At 44.5% G+C, this 23,990-nt stretch overlaps 1 protein-coding gene across 1 annotated transcript in view; it reads left to right on the forward strand.

The window, feature by feature from the left end:
- The first annotated feature begins 12,338 nt into the window (after positions 1-12,338).
- AMOT (angiomotin) overlaps positions 12,339-23,990 on the forward strand; it is a 31,970-nt gene continuing 20,318 nt past the window's right edge. Inside the window, exons 1-4 of the mRNA XM_008935627.1 lie at positions 12,339-12,502; positions 13,912-14,830; positions 21,230-21,683; positions 23,040-23,184. Of these exons, the coding sequence (XP_008933875.1) occupies positions 13,959-14,830; positions 21,230-21,683; positions 23,040-23,184 (1,471 nt within the window). The 5' untranslated portion in view covers positions 12,339-12,502; positions 13,912-13,958. The remainder of the gene's footprint in view (positions 12,503-13,911; positions 14,831-21,229; positions 21,684-23,039; positions 23,185-23,990) is intronic.

Here is a 23,990-nt window from a genome sequence, read left to right on the forward strand (position 1 = left end):
CAGGCTCTGTGCAGGGGAACATATTTTATAGCATACTCTGTTCTGGAGGGGCCGAGCGCTGAATGTGCTGTTTTAGTGATAACACTGCTGCAGATTTCTAACTTTCCTTCTCCCCCAGCTCTGTACCCACATACCCACTTCCCCATGGCCTAAGTTCCGTCACTGCCAGTCTTTTGTGCAAGGGAAGGGCCAGTGAAATTTTGTGGGGCTGGTTGTAGGACTCTTTGCAGGGAGGATTACATTGTTCCCTGTGGAAACACACGGCATCCCTCGAGAGGAGGATCTGGCTGTTCGTGTGGTGAAACCAGCCTTGACATCATGCTCTTCCCCTCTGCGTGGGCTTTTCCTGTAGATGATACAGGAAATGCTACATACCGGTCTGTCGTGGTCTCTGTTCCTGCCTTAGAGGGGGAGCAGCAAGTCAGCAGGCTCTGAGCTGAGGGACCAGTGGAGAACTGAGGGCTCCTCAGTCTTCTGAGATGCAAGAGCCCATGGGGCACCTCACGGGGGGACTGGGGCAGGACTCTTGCTGGAGGAGAGGGCATAGCATAGGTTTTGGCTGCTGTCTCACTTTATTTTGCTACCCTCGACTTTTTCTGGGGACTGAGCCTTTCTGCCACGTCAGAGTAGAGACACAACAGCCGCTGTCTTGAGCTTGTCCTACAGCCGTGTGCAGCTCCCTGTGAGTGACGGGCAGCATCACGTCGGTTTTTCAGAGCTGATATAAAAACATGAACCCTACCATCAAGACCATGACCCTGTTAAATCTTTGGGTCAGACTTTCAACAGGGTTACCTCAGTGACTGCTTGTCCTTGGAGCAGGGCCATGAGCTGACCCTGGAAAAATTTGTCCCGTAGTTGGAGCTGCAGGTTCATCTGGGGCACTTGGTCTCCCTCACTTTTTCTGCAGGGAACTTATTGGCAACATAACCCCTGTCCTTGGGAGCCACAAACACGACACAGGATGATGTGTTTCTGCTCTCGTGCTTTCTTGAGTAAAGAGTAGGGTTTCATTGGCTTTCTGGTTCTGGAGATGCTTGCAGGCAGCAGTGCCTGTCCCAGGGAGGAGGCTGGGCAGCACGGGGTGGGCAGAGTGGGCCACACAGTGGAACGTGGGATTGCATGGTGTGACACACATTTAAATCGTGGTGGCTGGGTCGTCTGCTGATAGCGTGGTTCATCATTCTACCTAGTTATGGTGACACACGACATCAGATCGTGCCATAAACGTGGGAGAATCAAAGTATTGCTTGTTCCCAAAGCATGCTTGAGCGACTCTGGGCTGCTGTGTGCTTTGTAGCACCAGATGCCACAGCTGGGCCACCAGGTTTTCATATGCCTGTAATACAAACGTATAAAAATCCTCTGCAGTCTGTAACACAGCTCAAAGGGCAGCTGATTTAGACGTGCTTGAGTGTTAAGGTCGAGAGATCACATTCCATAGGTTACTAGATGAAAGTGCTTGAAGAGGGCATAGCATAAATATTTGATTCGTATAGAAGGGATTGGTGCAAATCCTTTTGTTCCGTCCCCAAAGATGTTCTGTAGGCAAAGCACCGTTAGGGGAAAAAACCGCAGCAAGCCACAGAAAACTTGTAAGCTCTTTGTGCTAGAGGAAGTAGGATGGTAACGTGGCGTTTCATTGTGGAATCCCACGAAAATTCTTCTCATGGGATACACCGTCTTTGAGAACAGTGAAGAGAACTAATGTTTTTAAATGTAAAATGACTCATAATACATGGGCTCTTGAAGTTGGGTTTAACATTGTATGCAAACATTGCCAGCTGGTGGGGATCTTTCTGGATAAATAAGAACTATATTTGTACAAGAAGGCTTGAATGATGCATTTCAGATGCATCCTGATTAGCATAAGCCATTCACTTTGCAAAAGAATAGCAAGAATCCCAGAAGTGTAGATAATTTAATAGTTCTCTTGTTCTCTTTATCCTGTCTTTCATCAGCAGACTGCCCAATCTTTTTGTTTATTTAGAAATCAGGTTGCATTGCTTTGCTGCCACATTTTCCTAACCATGACAGTGAAGTTGAGAATTCTCAACCCCCAAGTTCTCAGAGCATAAACACTTCTCCTCCTTCTGTCCCTTCCTTTTGTCTTCAGTTGAGTGTAATCTGATTTAATTTTTGGGGGTGGTAGGGTGGTGGTGTTGGTGGCTGCTTTTTTGATGGAACAACTTGCACCATTTAATTCTGTGTAGCACTCAGCACAGTGATGTCTTGGTCCGTAGGTAAGGACTATGGACCTGTGTAGTTATTCACTACATGAAAGAACAGCCAAAGTCAAATTTCAGCTCTTTAAATACTCTTTTCTTAACGTGGAGCAAAATCTGATGTAGTTTTAGGTTCATTCATGTATTTACAGAGATTAAATCTTTACTTGTATGATCCACAGTCCGAGTATATGTTAATGTATAGCTGCAAATGAATTTATCTGTTCATACCTCTCTTGGGGCAGAACTCCATTTTGCAGTTCTTGCCTCATTCTTACTGACAGCTTTTAAAGAGCTGCAGATCTGTAACCTGATGGGAAGACAAAGCCAAATATAAGAAAGTTCTTAAATGCTAAGAGTTTGTATTAAACTAAAACCTGGCTCCAAACACCTGTAAATTAGGAGGTTGTTCAGTGCAGAACATGCTGTACATTAGGTTCTGCTCTGAATTAAAAAGAAAACGATGACCTTGTTCTTGGCAAAAGGTTCTTGGCTTATTAGATGTTCCAGCTTTGGGACAAAGTGTAAATGCTTTCAGAATCAAGTAAGGTGCCTGTTTTCCCCCATCAAGCTGTTGTTGCTCATTCCCATATTTTAAGGTATTTTCAGACACTCACTTTTCAAGAAGTCTTCTCAAAAGTTTCCTCATCAAAACAGCCTCATGTGTTTTTTTTTTTTTTTATTCTCCTTGCTATTGTGGACGATATAGTAGGAGTGGAATGTCCTCAGTTGCCAATGTTTGCTGCTAGGTATCCCCCTTCCATGGAGACCAAATGTTTATAATAGTGTGAGAACAGCCATTCTTAGTGATTGGCAGTAAGGTCCAAGACTTTCTTTCTCCTCTTCTATCCACTGGAATACAAGAGAGGGCTTGGATCTCTTGGTTCTTCATAGAAGTGTTCCAAATTGCCTGTTGCTTGGCTTATAAAATTTCAGGAAGCACTAGAGGATTTGTCAGAATGATTTAGCCCATTGTGTTGAATCTGGGCCACAACTGATTTCTGTAAGCTCATTTTCTGCTTTCAGGAATTCTTTGCTTCTCTTAGTTTCTGATGAGTTGTTACTTTCTAGGTTAGACTTTCACTCTTGTGCCTGATCTTCCCCCTGTATGTGCCCCATGCATGGCATCATCCTACTGGAGGCTTTCAGTCATTGTCTTTATGAAAGAACAGAAACATAAGCTGCCCTGTGAGTCCAGTTTGGCTGCAGGAGCTTCTCAGATGTTAAACCCTTGTAGACAGGAGAGAGTGTATTCCCAAACAGCTCTGGAATGCAGTGCTGGCCACAGGGAGAATCTCATACTGCAGCCTCCACGCTCCGGCCGTACCTTCAGCTTTTGCAGAAGTATTTGGTTCATGCTTTGAACAGCTCTGATGCTGAAATTGTATCCATGTGAAAGTGCTGTACTGCATGGAGAACTCTAAAGTCAGCAAATACCCAAATCTTGCACATTACTTGGCTCTCCAAAGGAGCCTTGAAATGTAATCTTCAAGAAGGAAAAAAAATCTCAGCAACTTTGGGGAACAATGATGTAAAGGAGCTCCTAGGAGCAATTAGTTTTTAAATATTCAATATAATATTTGTCTTGCTTGCCTACTGTGCCTGGAAGTGAAAGGAGTTTTTCAGGGTTGATGAAATTTGTGTTTAACCAGACACTTGGGTGTAATTTCGGGTGTAAAGTAATTTTGGGTGTGAAGTAAGAACATATTTGGAACTTACCTGTGTATAAACGGCCATCCAGGGCAAACCAGATGTTTCATGTAAGCGGGAGATCGGTGGGTGAGGAACAAATAGGTGAATGGAAAAGTCGTGAACAAAACAAAAACCAGAGACCAAAGTGAAAAGGCCTGTGGGAGCAGCGTTCTCAAAGCCTTACAGTGGCACCTTGGCAGAGTAGTGGTTGGGTGAGGTGCTTGGCTGCAGCGAAGGAAGACGTGTGCTGGAGGCAGCGCCTGGGGACGGGGAGTTGTGGTGCCCTGGTGGCTGCTGGATGCTTTGGAGGGAGCAGCTCCTGTGTTCCAGCTGGGTGCTGGAAGGGCGAGTGCTCCCTCCTGTTCTGAGCTCCCAACGGCCTCAGCTTTGACTGGCACGCAGTCTGCATTCTTGGTGCTGCAGAAGGGGCTCCCAGATAAAGGCTGCCATTCATACTCCTTGGGCTTTCACTGACTTGTCCTCTCGCAGAATGGCTTATGTCTAGTTTGGTTGTGTCTCAGCTTAAAATAACCTCTTTTTTTTTTTTTTTAATACTAACTATTTTAAAATCTTTGGGAACTTGGACAGGTCTTTGATAATTCTTCTCAGTAATTACTGTTGGATTATATAAGGTTCATTGATGTTGGTTAGAATATAGAACCAAGACCAGTGCGTTTCTGATTTGGGGAAGCGGGGGTGGCAAGAAGATATTTGCACGGGAGGCCACTGGCCCCATCCCAGGCTGCTCAGGTGGTTTAAACCATAAAAAAAATTCACTGATCTAATCAAATCTGTTTTTAAAACCCACATTGTTGTGTTAACCAAGCACTTACGGTGTGTTATTGTAGACCAAGATGTTATTGAGCAGGTCTTACATGAATGTCTATGAAATAAGCCAATTTAAGTTTTGTTTAATGAATTAATAAGCATTTGTAAGACCTTGTCTGGGCATTATATCGCAGCAATGTTTGTTTGCTTTCAAATGCTTTGTGTCTCCACACAATTTGGTTTTTAAAATTACGTAATCTTTTAGGATTATTTACTGTAACCCTCAAGGAAAGTAATTCCACATTTCAGTGACTTTGTTCACTTCAGGGCTTGGTGGACTTCTCCTGCTGTTCTAATTTGGGTGGTTCAGTATTCAGCTGAAACAAATTTTATTGCTTCATACTAGGGCTAGCCCAGCTTGTGGGGCTTGGGAAAAACAGGGTGGGAAAACATATCTTCCTAGTTTTCCTGTTGTCTTTGAAAAGCAACAAAGCTGAAACCTCCTCCCTGTTTCTGGAGACACAGGACGTAAAAACAGTGCAAGGTAGCCTGTGGAGGTGCTCAAGGAATTGTAATCTGTAGTTCACTGAAATCATCACAACTGAATGCTGATATTCGTATAAAGTACTAACAAATTTGAAACACTTTTTGCTGCAGAATAATACAGATTGAAGAGCCTGAGAGCAATTATGTGGTCTGTTCCACCATTCTCTGGGTAAGATCAGGGAACCATAGAGAGCAGGCAGAAAAGAGCACTCCAGAGTTACCCAAGTTGCAGTTGCCAAGTTGAGGTTGGGTGTGGAGCACTTGGATCTTGTTTAAAAAAAAGAAAAAAAGTAATAAAACCCCAAAATCTTCACAGCCATGGGAGAAGAGTGAATTTCCTCCATTAGGGGAATATTGTGTGGCTCTAGCTGTTTCTGCAGCTGCTAGGGATATCTTGCAGAAATATCTGCGAAATACTCAGAGAGTCCCCTTGCCTTCTGCTTGCTCAAGTTCTGGGGTGCCTACATCCTCAAACAAAATGGTTTAAGCATTTTTCTAGGCTTAAAATACTTGCTGCTCAAGTTATTATGGAAAATCTTTCTAGTAGTAGTGATGAAGTTTATATTAGCAAGGAAGAAGTTTTGCTGGTATGGTTTACACAAGGTTTCCTAAGTAATATACCTAAACCCAGTTATTTCCTAGTGTAACTGCATCTGCTTTAGAGTGGTTGCTGGAATAGTTACATTGAAAGAAATCAATTCCCTAAGTGACATAGTTGTGGCAATGAAAGCATAAATGTAGGCCAGGACTTAGCCAATCAACACCATGCTAAAACGAATGTAGGAATATCTTCTTCCCAGTGTGGTGGTGAGGTTTAATTATTCATCTTACAAAAGGTTTTTACAGGGTGCACATGAAAAACCCAGGTGGTTATGGTAAAAGAACACCACCACCACAACCACTTTTGTAACATCCTTGCTTTCTAAAAATTTGTTGATCTGGCTTTTCTCTGGGGTTTTCCTTTAAAGAAAAAGAAAGCAGATCCATGTTTTTAACCTGTGCCACCCCCTGAGATCACAAAATGGGCTTGCTTCAGGACATTGGGTTGTCCCAGGACTGTGTTGGGTTTGTTCCCTTCCTCAAGCCATCACAGCTCAGAATGAGTATTGCCAGCCCCCTCAGGCAGACTGACACTCATAGCTTACCTGTATTTTAACTGTTTTCTTTTAAAAAACTCCCCAGAGCAGCCCTTTATAAAAGGAGGGGCCGTGCCTGCTTGCTTTCCATATTCTGTGACTAGTCCCGTTAAATTCTGTCAAACTGCTTTGTGAAATAAAAGAGCTCCTCCATATGGGGGCTTAAAATAGTTGAAATTGTGGTAATGCTAGAAAAAGCCAGAAAATTCCATGCTAAAATCAGGCCATAGTGATTGTTTTCTTCTTTACACCCTCCTCCACCTGCAGTTTTTATTTGTACCAACTTAAGGATTTGTGTCAGCTTAACTTTTCAGGCTGCCACAACTGACATAGGAGGAAAAAACTACCTTAAGGTAGCATAAAACAGATCTGTCTGTGTGAAGATTTTATTTCCATTGTTTTGAGGACTTAGGTTCAAATTTTGATTTTATTTTTAATGTAGATGGGGACTCTAATCTTCTTTTTTTATCTCCCCAGCAATTAAAGCAGCCTGATTCTATCGGTAGGGACAAATGGTGCACTGTCAACGTTTTGCTCCCTCCTGATAATGCACATGAAACTGGTTCGCGTGTTTGAAGATTACATTTTACTCTCACATGGTTTTCATTATCTGAGAGCCCCGAGGAGAGGCCTGGACTAAATCAGCAAAGGAATGGAGAAACCACACAATGCAATGAAACTGGTGCTGAGGCATACTTGGGATAGTTGTGGGACAGGGGCTGCTGACGACAGAAGCAGGGCGCTGCCTGAGTGCTAGCAGCAGCAAGAAGTGGAGCATTCTTAAAAGACAAAACAAAACTTGATGTTGAATTAAAACTGTGACTTGGGTTCACAACAACTCCCCAGTTCTACAAGGATAGTTACTGGAATTCTGTGAAGTTTGAAGCAGATGAATCTCGCTCGGTACGTGCCAGGGAGGCAGTCATCTGAAATGAGACCTGCTGTGACTAAACCTGTGTAAGCTTGATCTGGTTTTATCAAAATGACATCTAAAAGGTGAGATCTTGGCCTTTATGAAGTTTGTAGCAGAGCTCCCGTCGCCTGTGCTGGAATGACTGTCATTAATTTCATTAAATATGCCGAGATTGCAGTGCATGCCACTGAAGGGTTGTCCCTCTGTGAGCAGTCCTTGGCAGTGCTGCCTAACAGTTAAGTAACTGAATGGTGTGATGTATGCCTGTGGAAGTATTCCCAATAAAAACAGCTGGAGGAATACACCTAGGCTGGTTCTGCTATTAGACCAGTAAATTCAGAATAAATCCTCCTATCCTCCTGACTTTTAAAGTTTTGTAGAGGTATGTGAAATTCCGTTGCGTTCTTCTCAAAAAGCTTAAAAGCCATGAAGCTTTCCTATTTATACCAGACTCTGTAAGTAAGTGTTCATTCTTCTCTCTTTTTCTTTCCCCCTTTGTAACATAAAACTTAAATTATATTGGTGAAGATTATAGGTCTTTCCCTGTGAAGAAATGGATGCTTTATAGTGGGCGAGCAGTAATTGAAAGGTCAAGTAAGGTCTCTGCAGTTTTTTTTTCTGTAGAGATGTTATTTAGAGGGGATTTTCCTGTGTTGGTGTCATGACTTGGCTTGGTCAAGCCAGACCAAGCCACTTGCTGCTTTTTCTTCAGGCCTACTGGGCTTTCTTGTGCTGTTCTGTGTCCAAATCCCAACACCATGAGCGTTTGAGGAGGATGGTTAGTGGCTCTTGATGAGGTATTATAGTCCTTGCTGAAGTAGTCTTGGTTTGGGCTGCAAAGTCGTTAGAACCATGATCTTAGGTTGTTCTGGTGGCCTCTTGCTGTAGTTGCCCAATGACCTAATGTAATGGGTATGCATATTATTTGCACCCCTCCGGGTGACATTGTTCTTGTTTTTAGTTAAAAGAAGGAAGTTTTTCTTGTTTGCCCAGTGACTCTGTCCTCCTGGTATGAAGATGAGTAATGTTGGCACTGCTCCATGCACCTGCTCAGTGCCACCCTTCAAGATCACCTGAGCCACAGTCAGCAGATCGAGGCAAGCAGGGACGGGATGGTTGGCGGAAAGCTGGGGAAGTGTTTATGGTTGGAGTCTGAAGCCCAGTTTTGGTTAGGAGCAGGTGCTAAAATGCTCTCTCGACTCTGGGATTTGGTGTGTGCTGCCTTGCAGGTTTGGATGTTGGCACCAAACGCTGGGGATCTTCATTCTCCAGGACTACCCACCGTGTATTCTCTCCCTTCTTCCTCCTTGGGTAGGACTGAAATGAAACAAAGAGCACTCGGTGATAACCTGCACTGTTCATGAAGTTTGGACCTTGCCCTTGTGGGTCGGGTGCTCCTGCCCACTTTGAAGCCAGCCGTGCTCCAGTGGTCTCACAGGCGTTCATGTTGGGCAGCTCTTGCAGGATCAGGCAGTCAGCCTGCTGGGTGTTCTGTAGGCCACGAGGCAAAGGAGTATTTCTCTTAAACAGGGGGTGAGTCAGCATGTGAGCTGCTCTCTGCCATTGCCCAGGGACTTCACAGCCAGGCCTCTCTACCTATCTGTGGTTTGTGTTCCCCTCCTCTATGAGAGGATGTCTGAAGATAACTCTGCACCTAAAAAACCACCTGATGACTTCATCTAACTGATAGCATCCCATCACCTGGTGCCAACCAGTATAGGCAGCATCACACGCTCATCTTTTGAGAAAAACATGGACTGACTTAGCTAAATTTCCTGCTCGAGTAAGTGCAGCACTGTCACTGGATTGTTCTGTGTATGAGTGATACAAAATTTAGGAGTAAAACTGAAAGTGCTTAACTGTACTGCAGCGCTTTTGAGGTGATGAACCTGTTCCCATCCCACCTGATGCGTAAGCTAATTAGCTCCTTGGCCAAGCAGTAATTCTGGGCAAGTATGTACAGGCTGTCTTCACAGGGACTCTTGCATTCCTCTTTGTTTCACAAGCTAAAGAAAGATGCTTCTCTCTGCTTGCGAGGTTGTTATTGCTCCACGCAGGTTAATTGAGCTATAGCATTATAGCCACTCATCAAACAGTGGTGAGTAGCTCACTTGTCTAAGCTTGTTTATTTTTATAATGCTGGAAAATATTTGCATGCTGTACAGAAATGTGCTGCTTTGGTTCCTTACAGCCTGGCAGTTGTATCATTTTAAATTCTTCATTAATCTTTCTTCCTCATGAGGGACTGGCAAGGTTCCTGTGCATAATTATGTGATGTTTAAGACAGAAGCCTCAGCTACTGAGTTTTTACACAACGTCCTGCAAACATAGGTCTTTTCTTCCTTAAGTAGTACCTACACCTCCCCTTTATTCCTGTTCTTGCATGGGCAAGACCTCAGCATGGTTATGTGCAACACTATTTGCAATTCCAGTGTTCTACCAGTTCTAGACTCTGATGTTTCACTCAAGAACAGACAGATTACCATGAATAATATCAGACTAGAAGTTCTGAGTTGGTAAGATGGGAGCGACCTGATCTAACAGAAGGTGTCCCTGCCCATGGCAGAGGGGTTGGAACTAGATGGTCTTTAAGGTCCCTTCCAACGCAAAACATTGTGTGATTCATTCTGTGACACAGTTGCGATGCTCAGCAACAAACAAGGACACTGATTCAGCCTGGGGAGTCTACTTCCCAGTGGTTCCTTGGAACAGAAGTGGTCTAAAACTGAATTTTCCACTTGGAAATGGAGGTCTTTCTAGGCTTTGTGGTTACAAAGAGCACACCATCCAATCCATTAGCCAGTACAGTTTTGCAGAGTTGTTGGTAGGCTGAATTCAGCCCTGTCTCTCATAGATTTCAGCTAAACCCCCAAATAAGTATTTTTAAAGTGTCTACAGAACCTATTCCAATTTCCTTCCAGCTCTGTTGTAACACCTTTTTCCAGTGCACCTCACTAATTTCCATCTTTGGCCCAGAAATTGTTGGAAGAGCCTAACACAAACAGAATCTGATGTCCAAGTAGATAACACATGGGCCTCAGTGTCGGTTGTACTGTTCATTTTTGCTCATTGCATAGAGAAGTTGTCTTGGTGGTTCTGCCCTGAGTTTCCAGCTCACTCAGAAAGCAGAATCCAGGATTGTTGCCGCCCAAGTTAGTTGCACAAGATTTTCTTTGTTAATTAAAAATAATGGGATAAAACTGGAAAAAATAGGCTTCATGCTAGCAGTTGGTATTTAAAGAAGGTGGATTTGTTGGCCAGAATATCTTCATAGTCTATCTCACTCTACCTTTTGTTTTGGATTTCCAGGCTGATTCCAAGCTTACATCCACACTAAAATTAGTAGTATTCAGTTCCAGAAAATACTTCCAGTGTGAACTGTGCTCTCTCTTCATCGGGTCAGGAGAATAAGCTTGTACTGCTGTGCAGGGAAACGCTGTGTGTGAAATGGTTCTGCATCCAGAATTACTTCCTTGAATGGCTGAAGGAGTTAAACGTGCACAGATTGCATTTGTCTGTTGAAAAAAAAATCTATAAGGCAGAGAGGCAGAATTTCAAGCTGGATTGTATCTTTGTATTAAAAAAATAAACAGTCTTTCCCCCCCACCCTGTCTTAGATTTTTCCAGTTGAGACAAAAGAAATCTTTGGGTGGAAAGGCAGCATCATATTGCATAATAAAAGCCTTTTTATGCACTAATAAAAAGGGTTGCTTAGGGCAACTTTGCTTAAGAAAAAAAAAAAAGGAAGAAGAAAGCAGAGTCAGTGATGATACTGGTATGGGGGATCCTTAACTTCTATTGTGCAACGCTGGGAAGAGGGGCTGGAAGTTGCTCTAGTTATCTGCTATCTTAATGCCTGGTTTAAAGGTTCTTTACTGCATATTTGCTGGCAGCTGTTTTCAATATATCCCTCTCCAGCTAAGTCACCAGTGAAGAATTTGACATTAGATGTTTTTTTCAACCACCATCTTGAAGTACCATACCACACAACACAGCCTTGTTCTCTGGTTAGATATTGTTCATGTGCCTTGAAATCGCTGTTGACACCTCAAGTATTTAACTTGCAGATCTGAGACAATTTTTGTTGGGTGTGGATGTGTGCTGTAATAAGACAGAGACAGAAGTATCCACGTCTGCATTCCTTCACTACATCTGTTCGCTTTATTTTTTGCAGCATTCCAGGAAATTAAGTTAAATTGTACATCTCAATGAATATTTTTAATTTCACTAGTTTTAACTGCCTGCCCTTAAAGTAGAAGCACACCGAGTGCATGAGTATGTGCCACTTCTTTTGTGTTGTGTGTCTCTTTCTTCAGGACACCTTCAGTAGTAGGTCTAACTGCTTCTTGAGTAACGTGCCTTAAATACACATTTTTCTGTATTCTCCTGGTTCTCCCCTCAATGGTTAAAGTTTCCTTAGTGCTCTATATTCTGAAAGAGAAATGTAACGTCATGAAAGAATGTTTTGGGAATTACAGCTGTGCTCTGCAATATATTTCTGGCATATACTTTGTCAGTGGGTTTTTTTCTTCCCCTCACTTTCCCAGTCTGTAAAATAAAGTAATATTCATATACTGATCCTTCTGACCGTCATTTCTGAGCCATAATTTGTTGGTGTTTATAAAGCATTTAACCATATCACCTTCCATCAAAGGATTTCTGCTGATCCAGTTTGAAATACACAGCACCACTGGAAAGGGAGCCGTGAGCACAGGGTATCATCATCTGTGCTGCAGCTTTCGTTCTGAGCAAAAAATAAAACAATGGAGTTAAAGAATTAGCGGGTTTTAATCACTGTTTCACTTGGAGGCACAGATGGGACAGAGCATTACTTGGCAACGTTTAATTTTGGAGCTGAAATTGTCCTGATTAAAGCAGCAGCTGGAGCAGATTGCTGGGGACAGGGGGGTTCGTTCATCCTAAAGGGATCAAAATTGTTGGGCTCTGGGAGAAAACAAGAAGCTCCAAAAGAAAAATCTGGAATATGGGCCAAGGTTTATTATTTCTAGGGTCTCATCTGCTGATTAAAATGATGTTTTTCTGCTTTCTTCAGAATTATTTTGGAAGAGAGGAGAGTATCAAGTGATCTGGCCTACTGAAGAGGAGACTGAAGCCATCTCTGAGTGTAGAGAGTGAGAGACCTGTGGGAGGAGGGCTCTGGGTGTCCCCCCATGTGGCAGAGTTGCTTCTCCTTGCCAAGGACGTCAAAGTGAAGGAAAGAGGTATGTGCCACTGCAGGTAGGGCTTCTGGAGAATCACGTTCCAGGCCAGTTAACAGGGCCTGAATTCCTAGTTTGGTGATGCAGCCTGGAACCAGGGGGATTTTACCTTTCTCTTCATTCACCTTTGCAGAAGGGATCCATCTGCCTGATGTCTCAAGGGCTTGTGTTACAGGGGTGGGCTGGCCTGAGGGAAGGAACTGGGTGGTTGTGGAGAGGCAGAACAAAGCAGACCTTTCAGGTCCCCCACCTCCTGCAGTCTATCCCTGGTTCTGCCATGGAACAAACTGTTGGGAGCAAGTTACCTTTTGCTAGGGGACAATATTATTCAGAAAAATGTGTCAAAATAAAGTTCTAGAGCACCAACGTGCATTCCACTGTCAGGGCAGAGCCACAGCTTAGCAAAGAAGTAAAGCATCCTCTGTATTCTGAACTGCTCTAGCTCAAAAGTAGCTCTGCTTTTAGTTAAATGTCTCAAAGGTATTGTTAATTTTGAATGTTTCAGCTCATGCGAGGCCAGTGGGCTTGAGTTTCCATGACAAATTCCTGACTCCACTGGGAGACTGAGCAAAGTGTAGTCACTGGTAGTCACTGATTTAATCTGTATTTAGGTTGTGCTTGACATTAGCTCTTTCTGTTTCTCTCATTGGCACACAGTGTTTTTGCCTGCCACTCAGTGGTCTTTTTCTGTCCCTTAGATCAGACATCTCTTTTTCCTCCTCTTGCATTTGCATGCGTTCAGCTGAGATATGTGAGGGTTTGCTTGCCTTTGTGTAGCAGGAAGTTCCAGAGTCCTCACTTGCACCAGTACATAGTATTTTCTGCAGCAGGGAAATGAGGTGCTGATCTCACTCTGGGTATTTCATAACTCTAAAAACCTGCTGGCTAACAAGGTATTCATTAATTGCTTTAAACGATCTAAGCTAAGAGATTTCTTTACTTCCTTTGAACCATACACTATCTCAATGGGCCTCTCTTTTTTTTTTTAACCCTTAAAACTTGCTGATTACACCCTTTAATCCTGTCTGCCTGCAAATATGGGAAGTGTATTTCACTGTTGGTAGTCCTGAGTGTAAAGCAAACAGGTTTTAGGCATTTTTACCATCATCCTGTGAATTCCAGGTCTGCTTTCTGCTTGAAAGCGGCCTTTCGGTGTCTGAGGTATTCACATGCATCCCCACAGCTTGCAGTCGATTGATATTCTTATAAACTTGCAAGTCACCTTTCATCACCTTTCGAGGCTTTGCCCTCTGGCATGCAAGTCCTTCTTAGGTCAAGGGCCTTAATGACCCCCATTGTTATGGGAACCTTTGGTAATCTAACCTGCTTTTTTTATGTATTTCAGGCTATTGCTCTTAAATGTCTCTGGCTTGATCCACTCAGGCGCTAATAACCGTGTCTCCTTTCCTTAGGTCAAGGGCAGCTTTTACATTCCACCCAAAAGGCACCACAGTTTGAGATGAGGAATTCAGAAGAGCAAGCAGCTACGACAGTTTTACAGCGCCTGCTGCAGGAGCAGCTCCGATACGGAAACCCAAATGACAACCGTAACCTTCTTGCCTTACATCAGCAAGCCACAGGAAATGCCCCCCCTTTCAACAGCACCGGGAGTCCAGCATCTCAGAACGAAGGGCTGAGCTCCCAGGACCACCAGCTCGTGACTCATGCTGCCCGTCAGGAGCCCCAGGGCCAGGAGATACAGGTGGACAACAGCATCATGGAGAAGCAGCTCTCCCCGCGGCTTCAGAACAGCGAGGATCTCCCCACCTACGAGGAAGCCAAAGTGCAGTCGCAGTACTTCAGGGGCCAGCCGCACGCCAGCGTCGGGGCGGCGTTCTACGTCACGGGGGTCACCAACCAAAAGATGAGGACTGAAGGGCGGCCCACGGTCCAGCGGGTGAGCCCAGGGAAGGTCCACCAGGATGAAGGACTTAAGGACCTCAAGCAAGGGCACGTCCGCTCCCTGAGCGAGCGGCTGATGCAGCTGTCCTTGGCCACCAGCGGCGTCAAGGCCCACGCGCCCGTCACCAGCGCGCCGCTCTCTCCCCTCTCCCCCCTCTCCCCGCAGCAGTCCAGCGACCCTTACAAAAATTCCGGCTCCAATGAGTTCTACAAGAACTCGGTGCAGCCCCCTTCCCAGCCCAGCATGAAGGGAATGGAGCAGCGGGGTCCTCCTCCAGAGTATCCCTACAAAAACGTGTCCACCCCGTCTATGAACTGCAAACCTCAGGACTCGGGACATTTCTATAGCGACCATCGCATCAGCCAGCAGGGAAGAGCTGATGGGCCTATGATGAGGTATCAACACCCCCCTGAGTATGGGTCAGTCAGGTAAGCAGGGTCTGACAACAAACTCCATGAGGGAAGACAGAGCAAGACTCAGCCCAGCGTCCTCACTGCCGAGGCAGGGTTTTTCTGGGCAAAGATCACGTCTGTATCATGGGAGATGACATAGTGTGTAGAGCTACAGGCTCTTTGGAAGGACCGTAACCTCTTTCAGTGGCTTGCCTAGAGAGGCCTGACTCTTAAAAAAAGAAAAACAACCCACAAACAAACGAAAAAAGCCCCAAGAAAACAAGCCAGCTTGATTTTATGGCATGGGGAAGTTTAATGCTGAGGCTCCAGAGCCTTACAAAAGCCAAAGTTACGACGTGATTCATTGGGGAAACTTGCAGTTACTTATTGCAAGGCTTAAGCTGTTCTTTAATTACATCTGCCCAGACAAAAGGTTTATTTATTTTTTTTAGATTTAAACTGTATCTAAATGCTACGTAGGAAAAGAGAAAGTGAATGAAAGCAGTAGTGGTGCAGGTAACAAAAATCACCTGAGCTTCCTTTAGAGTTTTTCAAATTTTATTTTCACTGGACCAAGGAGTAGGAGTGGAAAACGGAGTGTGCTTTGTTCCTCCTCCCAGCCCTGCTGGTTTAGCTGCTCCTCGTTTTCCTTGCATCATTTGAAATCTCAGCCTGTTCTGGTTTCCTCTAGATAAGGAGCTAGATTTGGCTTGAGCCAAACACTGCTGTCCATGTGGGTGAAGAAGTTTTATTCAGGTGGGCTAAATTATGGCTTTGCTTTACCTGTTTCTTCCTATCTCATCTCTGTCCAAGACCAGGTGGGATTTGGTACAGTGATTTTGGCATAATCATTTTGGCCTCATTTTGAAGCTGAAAGGGTAATAATACAAAGGAGCAACAGGAGAGTGTTGCTACATGAGCAAATGGTGAAGTCTCTGTGCATTTGTGTTTGCACATGCTGCGTTGTGTTTTGAGGGGAGCACCAAGAATAAGCCAAGTCTGCATTTGGGAGCAAGTCTGAGCTTTGGGGAATCTGAAGCTGCTCAGAACCTTCCTAGTCCTATGGGGAGCTATTTTCAGAGTTTGCCCCCCATTGTTTGTGATCTGAAATGACTTCAGCAGCATACAAGCCTGATGAAAAGGCCCTTTGATCTGGCTAAATAAATAATAAAGAGGCCAGGAAAAGGGGAAGTAAAGGGTTTAGGGGGGGTAATGATTGTAGAAGCTCGTTGCAAATGTTTTTGAAAATTCAAAGGCCTCGAATCTCTGCACACAGGAAAGGGAAACGGATCCTTAATGGTTACACTGCATCAGAAATACTCGTAATATTAAATAGAGTGGATCTGAAACAGAGCCTGCTCACTGTTTAAGGAGAGGTATTTGAAAACACGCCAACAGTCAGCTCCTCTAGACAGGGTGATTTTTGTCCGTGTTGGATGGATCCTGGCTGCTTTGAAAGAACATGGGGGGGTGGGAGGGGAGGAGAAAGGTTCAGCTGGCAAGGTTTCCAGTAGGGGAAGCAACTGAAATTTGTCTTCAAAGCATTGGGAATCTAATGAGGTTACTTTTTAACCTAAATAGCTGCATAGAGAAGAGGTTTCCTTTGCAAGCAAACGCTGTAGCAGTAGAACAATTGCAGGACTAATCCATAAATTACAGAGCAGCGTAGCAAAGGAAGGGAGCGAGTCCTCTCTTCCCCTCCCTCTCCCACACACTTTTAAGAGAAACTGTCATTTAGACAAGAAACCTTCTGTGTTACTGAAGGTGCAGCTGGGTGATGGTGTGAGGATTTTAAAGGCGTACAGCTTGGGGGAGTGCGTTCCCCTCGCAGCAGGCACTGCTGAGCAGAGGCTTTGCAGCCTCGCCGGAGTGCTAAAGTGTTTTCAGAGGCTCCAGTTTTCCTGGGATCAGTTTGGATCTGGAAATGTGTGCATTTTTTGAACCGTGTGTCAAGGAAACAAAGCCCCTTCTCTCTGCTCCTGAGGCCACACCCTTTTCTGCGGGTTTTTCCCCTCATTGTTCGGGGGAATTTGAGGGTGACCTAACGATGCGGTTAAATAAAACCCGTTGAGCAAGATAAACATTGGGGAATTCACAGCATTCTCATGCTTCACCCTCCCCAGTCTGGGAAAGGAATGGGCTGTGTGGTAAGTTTAAACCAGTCTGCAAACAGTTTGCCTCACCTGCTCTTGGGCGGTGCAAGTTTGGGAACACGTATGTGTTCGGAATGGTGTTGGTTTAATGTAAATACCGGGCATGCCGGAGGCATCTGCGCTGTTATTTGGAAATTTAAAGTAAGTTCAGAAGAGGGCTGGCTGCATGTGAAGCTCCCAAACCCTGTTCTCTCCCTGATATCTCAGCTGCACTTTAGGATTGGTGATGAAAACACGCCTTCGGGTCTAAGGGGAGAAGACGAGTGCCCTGGGCTTGCCGTCCGTGGGGTTGCCAAGTCTCCTGGTGTCGATACAATTTTGGGTGCAGAGGCAGCTCGCTGTCTCTCTGATTCAAGCACCATCCACTGTCTGGAGCCCAAATGACTGAGCTCCTGCTGTGGTGATTAATCCTGTTGACTTGACAGAAACTTTCTGAGAAGGAGGTCTGCAGAATTTGTCCCATAATTAGTGAATCGCTTCTGTGATTCCCGAGTTCCCCTGAGTGGCATCAAAGTGGGGGATAATCAGGTGTGACTAGGGAGCAGAACAAAAACTTATTGGTCTGATTTCAGCCCTCTAATCCAGTGGAGTCTGCTCCCTCTTGCAGCCAGCGTTCCCCAGCCTGTGCAGGAGGGCAGTGCAGAGAGGAGCTGTACCTTCCTGAACATGAAACAGGCAGGAGAAGCTGGGAAGGCAGAAAAGATTTTAACGAACCTGAGACCTTTCCTGATCTCTTCATCCTTCTGTCCTCTCCACTTTGTTGCTCTGCTCCCAGATCTTCTGTGTGACTTGACGTCTGCAATCCTGGCAGCCTCAGGACTCCTGATGGCAAGGTTTGCTTGCAGAGCTGCCCTTACTCCATATCTCTATCTTCATGACTTAAAAGCTTGTGTGACCCTCGTAGTTGCAGAACCATAAATCCAGGTTTGTACTTGGCCCACGTGGTGTGTGTCTCTGCCATGGGCCAAGGAAGCAGAGATTCTTGCATGGTGCAGTCTTCAAAACCAAGCGGCCCTTACAGTTATGCTGTTAAACACTGGTGGGAATTATTGCTCTGGGAATTAGTGCTCTGAGCTTTTTCTCCTGCGTTTGGGGTTTTGAGGTCTGTATGACACGGAGGCAAATGGAAGGAGATTGCGTAATTTTGTTTTCCATGTAGCTTGAGAAGCTTTCTGCATTTTTTGTATCAAGTGGTTAGTTTGGATATAATTTTGATTACTGCTGCAGGGTTACCCGAGGACTGATTCTCATGGTGGGAAGTGTCTACTACAGTTCTATCAGCAGTTCTGTTAGGTGACACCAGTAGTGATTTGGACCTTGCAGTCTGGCTTAAAAATCTTCAAAACTCCACTTGTATTCATTTACTTTTCTCAATCTTTCAGCCCAGAATTGATTTGCTAGAGAAATATGTTTGGCAATTCTCGTGTTAATCTGTGGGATCTGAGAGCCAGGTGTTTTGAACCCAGAAAATAAATATTTTATAAGACAAAATTGAAAGTAGTGAGGATTCTAAAATGTACTCTGAGCGTGTATGTAAAGGTTTGCATACAAGATTTTAAAAGGTCTAGTTGTCACTGTGAGGTTATTAGGATTTTCAATATTTTTTTTTTTTAAGATAAGATGTATTACCCCAGATGCATAATCTCATTTTGCTGAGAATATAAGGGTGTTTGTGACATTTTGGAAGCTATAACACTGTTGATAATGCAACAGAAATAGAGCTCTCAGCTCTCATGTTTCATCTTAAACCCACAAGGATGATATAATTTCAAGATTATGAGAGGCTTCAGATTGGACTGCCAAGATGCTGGAAATCTTGGAAATGTATCTTGTTTAGAAATGCTCAGCCATGATTTCCTGGAGTGGTTCTTTACAATAGGTTTAAAGAAACAATGTCACTACCAGGCACATCAGTACAAAGACTGTCCCTTCAGAATTTAGCTGCTGCTGTTGTTTTTCTTTGGCCATCTTTGTGTTCCTTTCATTAGTGCTCAGGACCTGCAGAAGTGACAAGATTCTGCCCGTGTGTCTCTGATGACAGAATAATGAGATTTTTTCAGTCAGATAGCTCAGATTGGGAATATTGGCTTCTAAATAGTCCTCATTAGGCTTCTGATACTGAGATCAGCAGAGTCGGATTCTCTGAGTAGCTGTTTCAGGTTGGTTTCAGACTGGAGGAGAGTCATTTGTAGGTTCAAAGCTGGAAAGGATTTGGGGTTTTTTTTGCATCCGTGATGCAGACGAGCAATCTATCTCTTGATCTAACCTCTGTAGGTCACCAGAGATTAAATGTCACAGCAAGGTCATTCCCTCAGTGATTCTGACATCAAAGCAGAGGTGCAGGACGTTAGGTAAAAAATAAGCTCAAGGAGACGAGTGGTTTCTGAAGATGAAAAGTTCTAACTCTGCACATAACTGGGTGAGCTACAAAAGGAGCTGGAAACCACCTGAGACAAACCAGATGACCTTGAGCATGGCATGTGATTCTTTTGCCTCGTTTTTCATTAGAACTTGCAAATAAAGGTGATGAAATAAGTGCGACGATAAGTAGAGCTGACCCCCCAGGAGGGGAAGAACCAAATTGCTGCTACTAAATTCTTGAGAAAATTAATTGCACTCTTCTCTTCTGCATGACCCATGAGATCCTCACCCTGCATATGATCATTTCTGGGGAAATACATCTCCTGAAATGGTGTCACTGGCTGGACCACAGTCACCTGAGTGTGGGAAAGAGAGAAATGGTAACTAGAGCGGTAATTATTTTTTTTTTCCCTAGGTGATCTAAGCTTCCCTAAGTTTCCTAAGCTAGTTATGTTTCCCCGTTAAGAAATCTGAGCATGAGCTGGGAGGTTTCTGTGCACCTTCTCTGCTGAAAGCAGGGGAGATGAGGTGTGAGATGCATGGTATTGAAACAGCAAGCCCTGCAGTGGGCTGCGAATGCACGAGCTCCTGCGTGCGCTGCCAGCCAGATGTGAGTAATGCAGACATTTCCTCTTTGGGTGGTGTGAAGAGTGGATTCTTCTTTCTGCAGAAAGCAGGAAGGATGGTGCAGGGTGTTTGCACATCGCTGAGAAGCCCGTTGTGTAACCCTTTAGTTCCCAGTTGAGCTTCATGCTTGCTGTTGCCAACTGACATGCCTCTGACGCTGGTGGTGTGGCGGGGAGCTGTGCTGTGGGCTGTCTCCTACACCCAGTACCACTGCTGCACTCAGAGCCAGCACGTAGGGTCCTTCTTGGGAACACAGACAGCCATGGGAGTATTCTGTAGTGGCTGTGGCCAGGTGGAACAACACTATGAGCTTTTCCAGCTGCAGGGTTCAACGGCACCTCAAAGGGTGGGAAGCTTTATGAGAACAGGAGTGTTTCAGAACATGCTGAGCTGCCAGACTGGAACTGCACTGGGCTGAGGTCTGTGCTTAAGAAGAGTCTGGCTGCAGTGTGGAGAGGGAGTGACTTCAACCATTAGAATAAAGAACATCCAGAGAAGTTAAAGGTTGAATGTCTTTGGAGGAGGAAGCAAAACCTGCCTCGTGAGGTCATCCAAGCATGATAAATCCACACACGTCTAAGAGAGATTTCTTACTTGGCTAGTGCAGCAGAAGCTGAGCTGGGGATCTTCAGGGCCAGGGAAATGTGAGCTGCTGGAGCTCGGAGTTAGTTCGGTGATGGACTCAAGCATCTCAAAGTTTGCTAGATGTCTTTGATATCCTGTCGAGGTTACTGTTAGGAGCAGTAAACATGCCCACTGAAAGGACTGAGGGCAGTTCTGGATCAAAAAGGCTGCTTCGGATGCTTAGGTTGGTTTTTAGATCCTTTAATTGTCTCATTTGACCAGGCTGCAGCAGGTTGGTTGATATTTCAGGAAGCTTGAATGAGTGTTGCTGGCATACGAGCACAGAGCTGAGCCAATCCTTTTAACTCTGTATCCTCAACTGCAGAAGAAAAAGAATTGTTTTCTCCATGAGAGATGGCACATTTTGGGACTTGCTAACAGCCCTCATGTAGTTGTTTTATCCACAAAGTGTGGAGAAAAGTTATACAAATAATCTTGGTCAGTAGTGGTTGATGGAGTTTATTTAGTGGAAAGACCTTCATGCACTTAGACTGTATTTTCTGATAATCATTGAGACAAAGTTAGAAAAATGATGCGAGCCTCACACAGGAGTCTTTTGTGTGGGAAGACCTGTGCACAGGAGCTACACGGGCCGTCCCACCCCTTGTCCCTGGGTTTGTGTGCCATCTCCTGCATGGCTTTGATGGAGCTTCTGCTTTCTGTTTTCCAGGCAGAACCCAGATGTGCAGCTGCAGTTACAGCAGAGACCGCCTCACCACCACAGCCCAACTTCTTCCTTGACCTCCCTGGGATCTTTGACTTTGCTTCAGTCCCCACCACCATCCAGGCTGTCCCCTTCCCAGCACCAGCCACCTCTGACTCCGAGCCAGGGAGATCCTGGCGCTCTGGCACGGACTCAGCAGCCGTTCTTGTCCAGCCAGGTCCATCAGGGAGATCTGTACCGACTATGCCAGCCCTTCCTAGGCCCACAGCAGCAGCAGGGAGACTCCTATTCAGTAATGTCCCGGGCTCAGCAGATACCTTCCCCCTATCAGCAGATGCAAGTAGATCCTTTTGCCATAGTTTCCAGGGCCCAGCAGATGGTGGAAATCCTGTCGGAAGAGAACCGATCTCTGCGCCAGGAGCTGGATGGGTGTTATGAGAAAGTAGCCCGGCTGCAGAAGGTGGGTGTTCCTGGACATCAGGCACTCCCCTGTGTCTAGTGTCATCCATAATTGGATCATTTAATCAACAACTGCTGCGTTCCTTGCTGCAGGAATTGATTGTCTACTTTAAAGTCTTTTATATGCAGATTGATTAGTCTGTATCCTGTCCCTTTGGGCAGCAGCTTAACTTTGTCAGAAGATAGAATCAAAGCCTTCAGTTTTGTTATAACAGTTTATTGACCGTGCTGGAAAGGGCATCCTCATCAGCTGTCCTGAAGAGTCTGGCTGCTGGGCTTAGTTAAATTAAAGATAATGTTCTTACATCCGGGAGAGCAGCAGGCCTCATTCTCCCATCTGTCTAAAAGACTTCAGAGACTTCAGGAAGGGCCTGTCTGGGATGTCATGAGAGGTCCTAAAAATGTGTGGCTGCTTAAAACACTTGTTTGAGTTTGGGTGAAAAGTGTGCCTTTCCACACTCATTATTCATTATGTTACCTCTTTCCAGGGACATATGTTCGTTTTGTTGGCTTGTTTTGTTCTTTTTTTTAAGATTCCTGGCCAGGAAATGCTTTAGAGAAAGGTTTGCTTCCTGATAATGAAAGGAGGATAACAATGCAGTTCCCTCCACCTCCCTGCTGATCACTCACTTCAGGCAGTGCTGATGGGGTTTGCCATTATGGGGGTCCATATTTCCACAGCAGTGCAAACCATGCCTGCTGTGGAGACAGAACTGAATCTCCTTCTGCTCTGGGTGACCAGAGAAGCTTCACACTGAGGGCTAGAAGGAAGGATGAAACATTTTACTGCATGTTTCCATCCCCCCATTAGTAAATTGAATATTTAAAACCACAGCTAAGTTGTAGAAGCATAAACATAGAACATCAGGAGGTTTTATTGTGAATTTTGAATCATAACAATTACAGCTCTGCAGAGTTCATCATAATGCAGCATCTGCCACTAGCATTTTTTTCACCATGATTTTGTTTTGCCTTTCTTGATGTATTTGACTTACTCAACTTGATATCACATTAGCTATTTATATAAATACTTTTTGCCCAAACTAGCAGTAGTGCCAAACCACCCCCGTCTTAGAAAAAAAATAGATTCCATTTGCATTTCTTCAGTTTGCTGTATCTGTGTCATATTGGGGAAACAGAGCTAGAGGTTGGAAGGAGAGTCCAGATCTTTTTCTCAGTCATTGGTATCCTTCATCCAGAAGGTTCCCTCACAAACCTGGGACTGTTGTTTCACTTAATGTATAGGTGTAGGTTTCTTTCAATGAAGCAAACTAGAGAGAGAGTAACCTTCCTGAGGCTGAATGAAAAGGATTGTTAGTGATAAAATAGTAAGTGCTTGTTTTCACTTCCACTGCAGCTGGAAACAGAAATTCAGCAAGTTTCAGAGGCGTACAAAAACCTGGAGAAATCATCCTCTAAGCGGGATGCCCTGGAAAAGGCCATGAGAAACAAGCTGGAAGGAGAAATTCGTAGGCTTCATGATTTCAACAGGGATTTAAGAGGTGAATGAAGTAAAACTTCTGTTCTTCCAATTTATTTTTTTTTTAAATTCTTTTTGTACTGACTTGTCAGGACAGTGCTTTGCTGCAGAATTCACTGTTTCTGCTGACACAGCTAGAATAAAACAGGAGGATACTCAGGTGTACTCAGTAGTCTTGAGATTTTAAGCACTTGCTGGGAGTACAGAAAGGACAGGTTTAGGAGAGTGCTGTAGCCTCTCATTTCCAGCCTGTTTCTCATTGAGAAGAAACATGTGATAAGCCAAATACCATAAACCAGATGCAAGCCTGGAATTCTCTCTTGTCTTATATCCTAAGCACAAATTGTACAATTTGTTCAGTTTATACAAATGGAAAGACCTTCTGCTGACTGCCTAATCCCACAGCAGGCATGCACGCTTTGCTTCCTGTCCAGTGACCTTTTTGCACTGACATACAAACTGCAGACTGCCTGTTCTTCCTGAAGGTCTTGTCAGTCCTTATCAATGGAGGCATCTGGTTTTTTGTATCTCCCTTCCTTTTCCAGAGTGAGATGTTATTAGTGTCTGGCTCTTGCTAAGAGGCTGAGGCAGCACAGTGACTGGCAGTGGAGAGTGATGTTGAATGGGATTTGACCTTAACACTGGTAAAAGTTTAAGCATTAGTTGGAAAGGCCAAAAAAAAAAAATCTGCAATTTGAGATGTTTAAAGGTGCACAATCAGGCTTTTAAACTGGAAGTTGAATTTTTTGATGAAAGCCTTCTGATTGTCCTACATGTCGTCAGCTCTCACTGCCCCTCATCTACTAAGATTATGTTCCCAGAAATTGT

Source organism: Merops nubicus, unplaced genomic scaffold, assembly GCF_000691845.1.
Source record: "Merops nubicus isolate BGI_N331 unplaced genomic scaffold, ASM69184v1 scaffold4172, whole genome shotgun sequence".
Classification (NCBI taxonomy): Eukaryota; Metazoa; Chordata; class Aves; order Coraciiformes; family Meropidae; genus Merops; species Merops nubicus.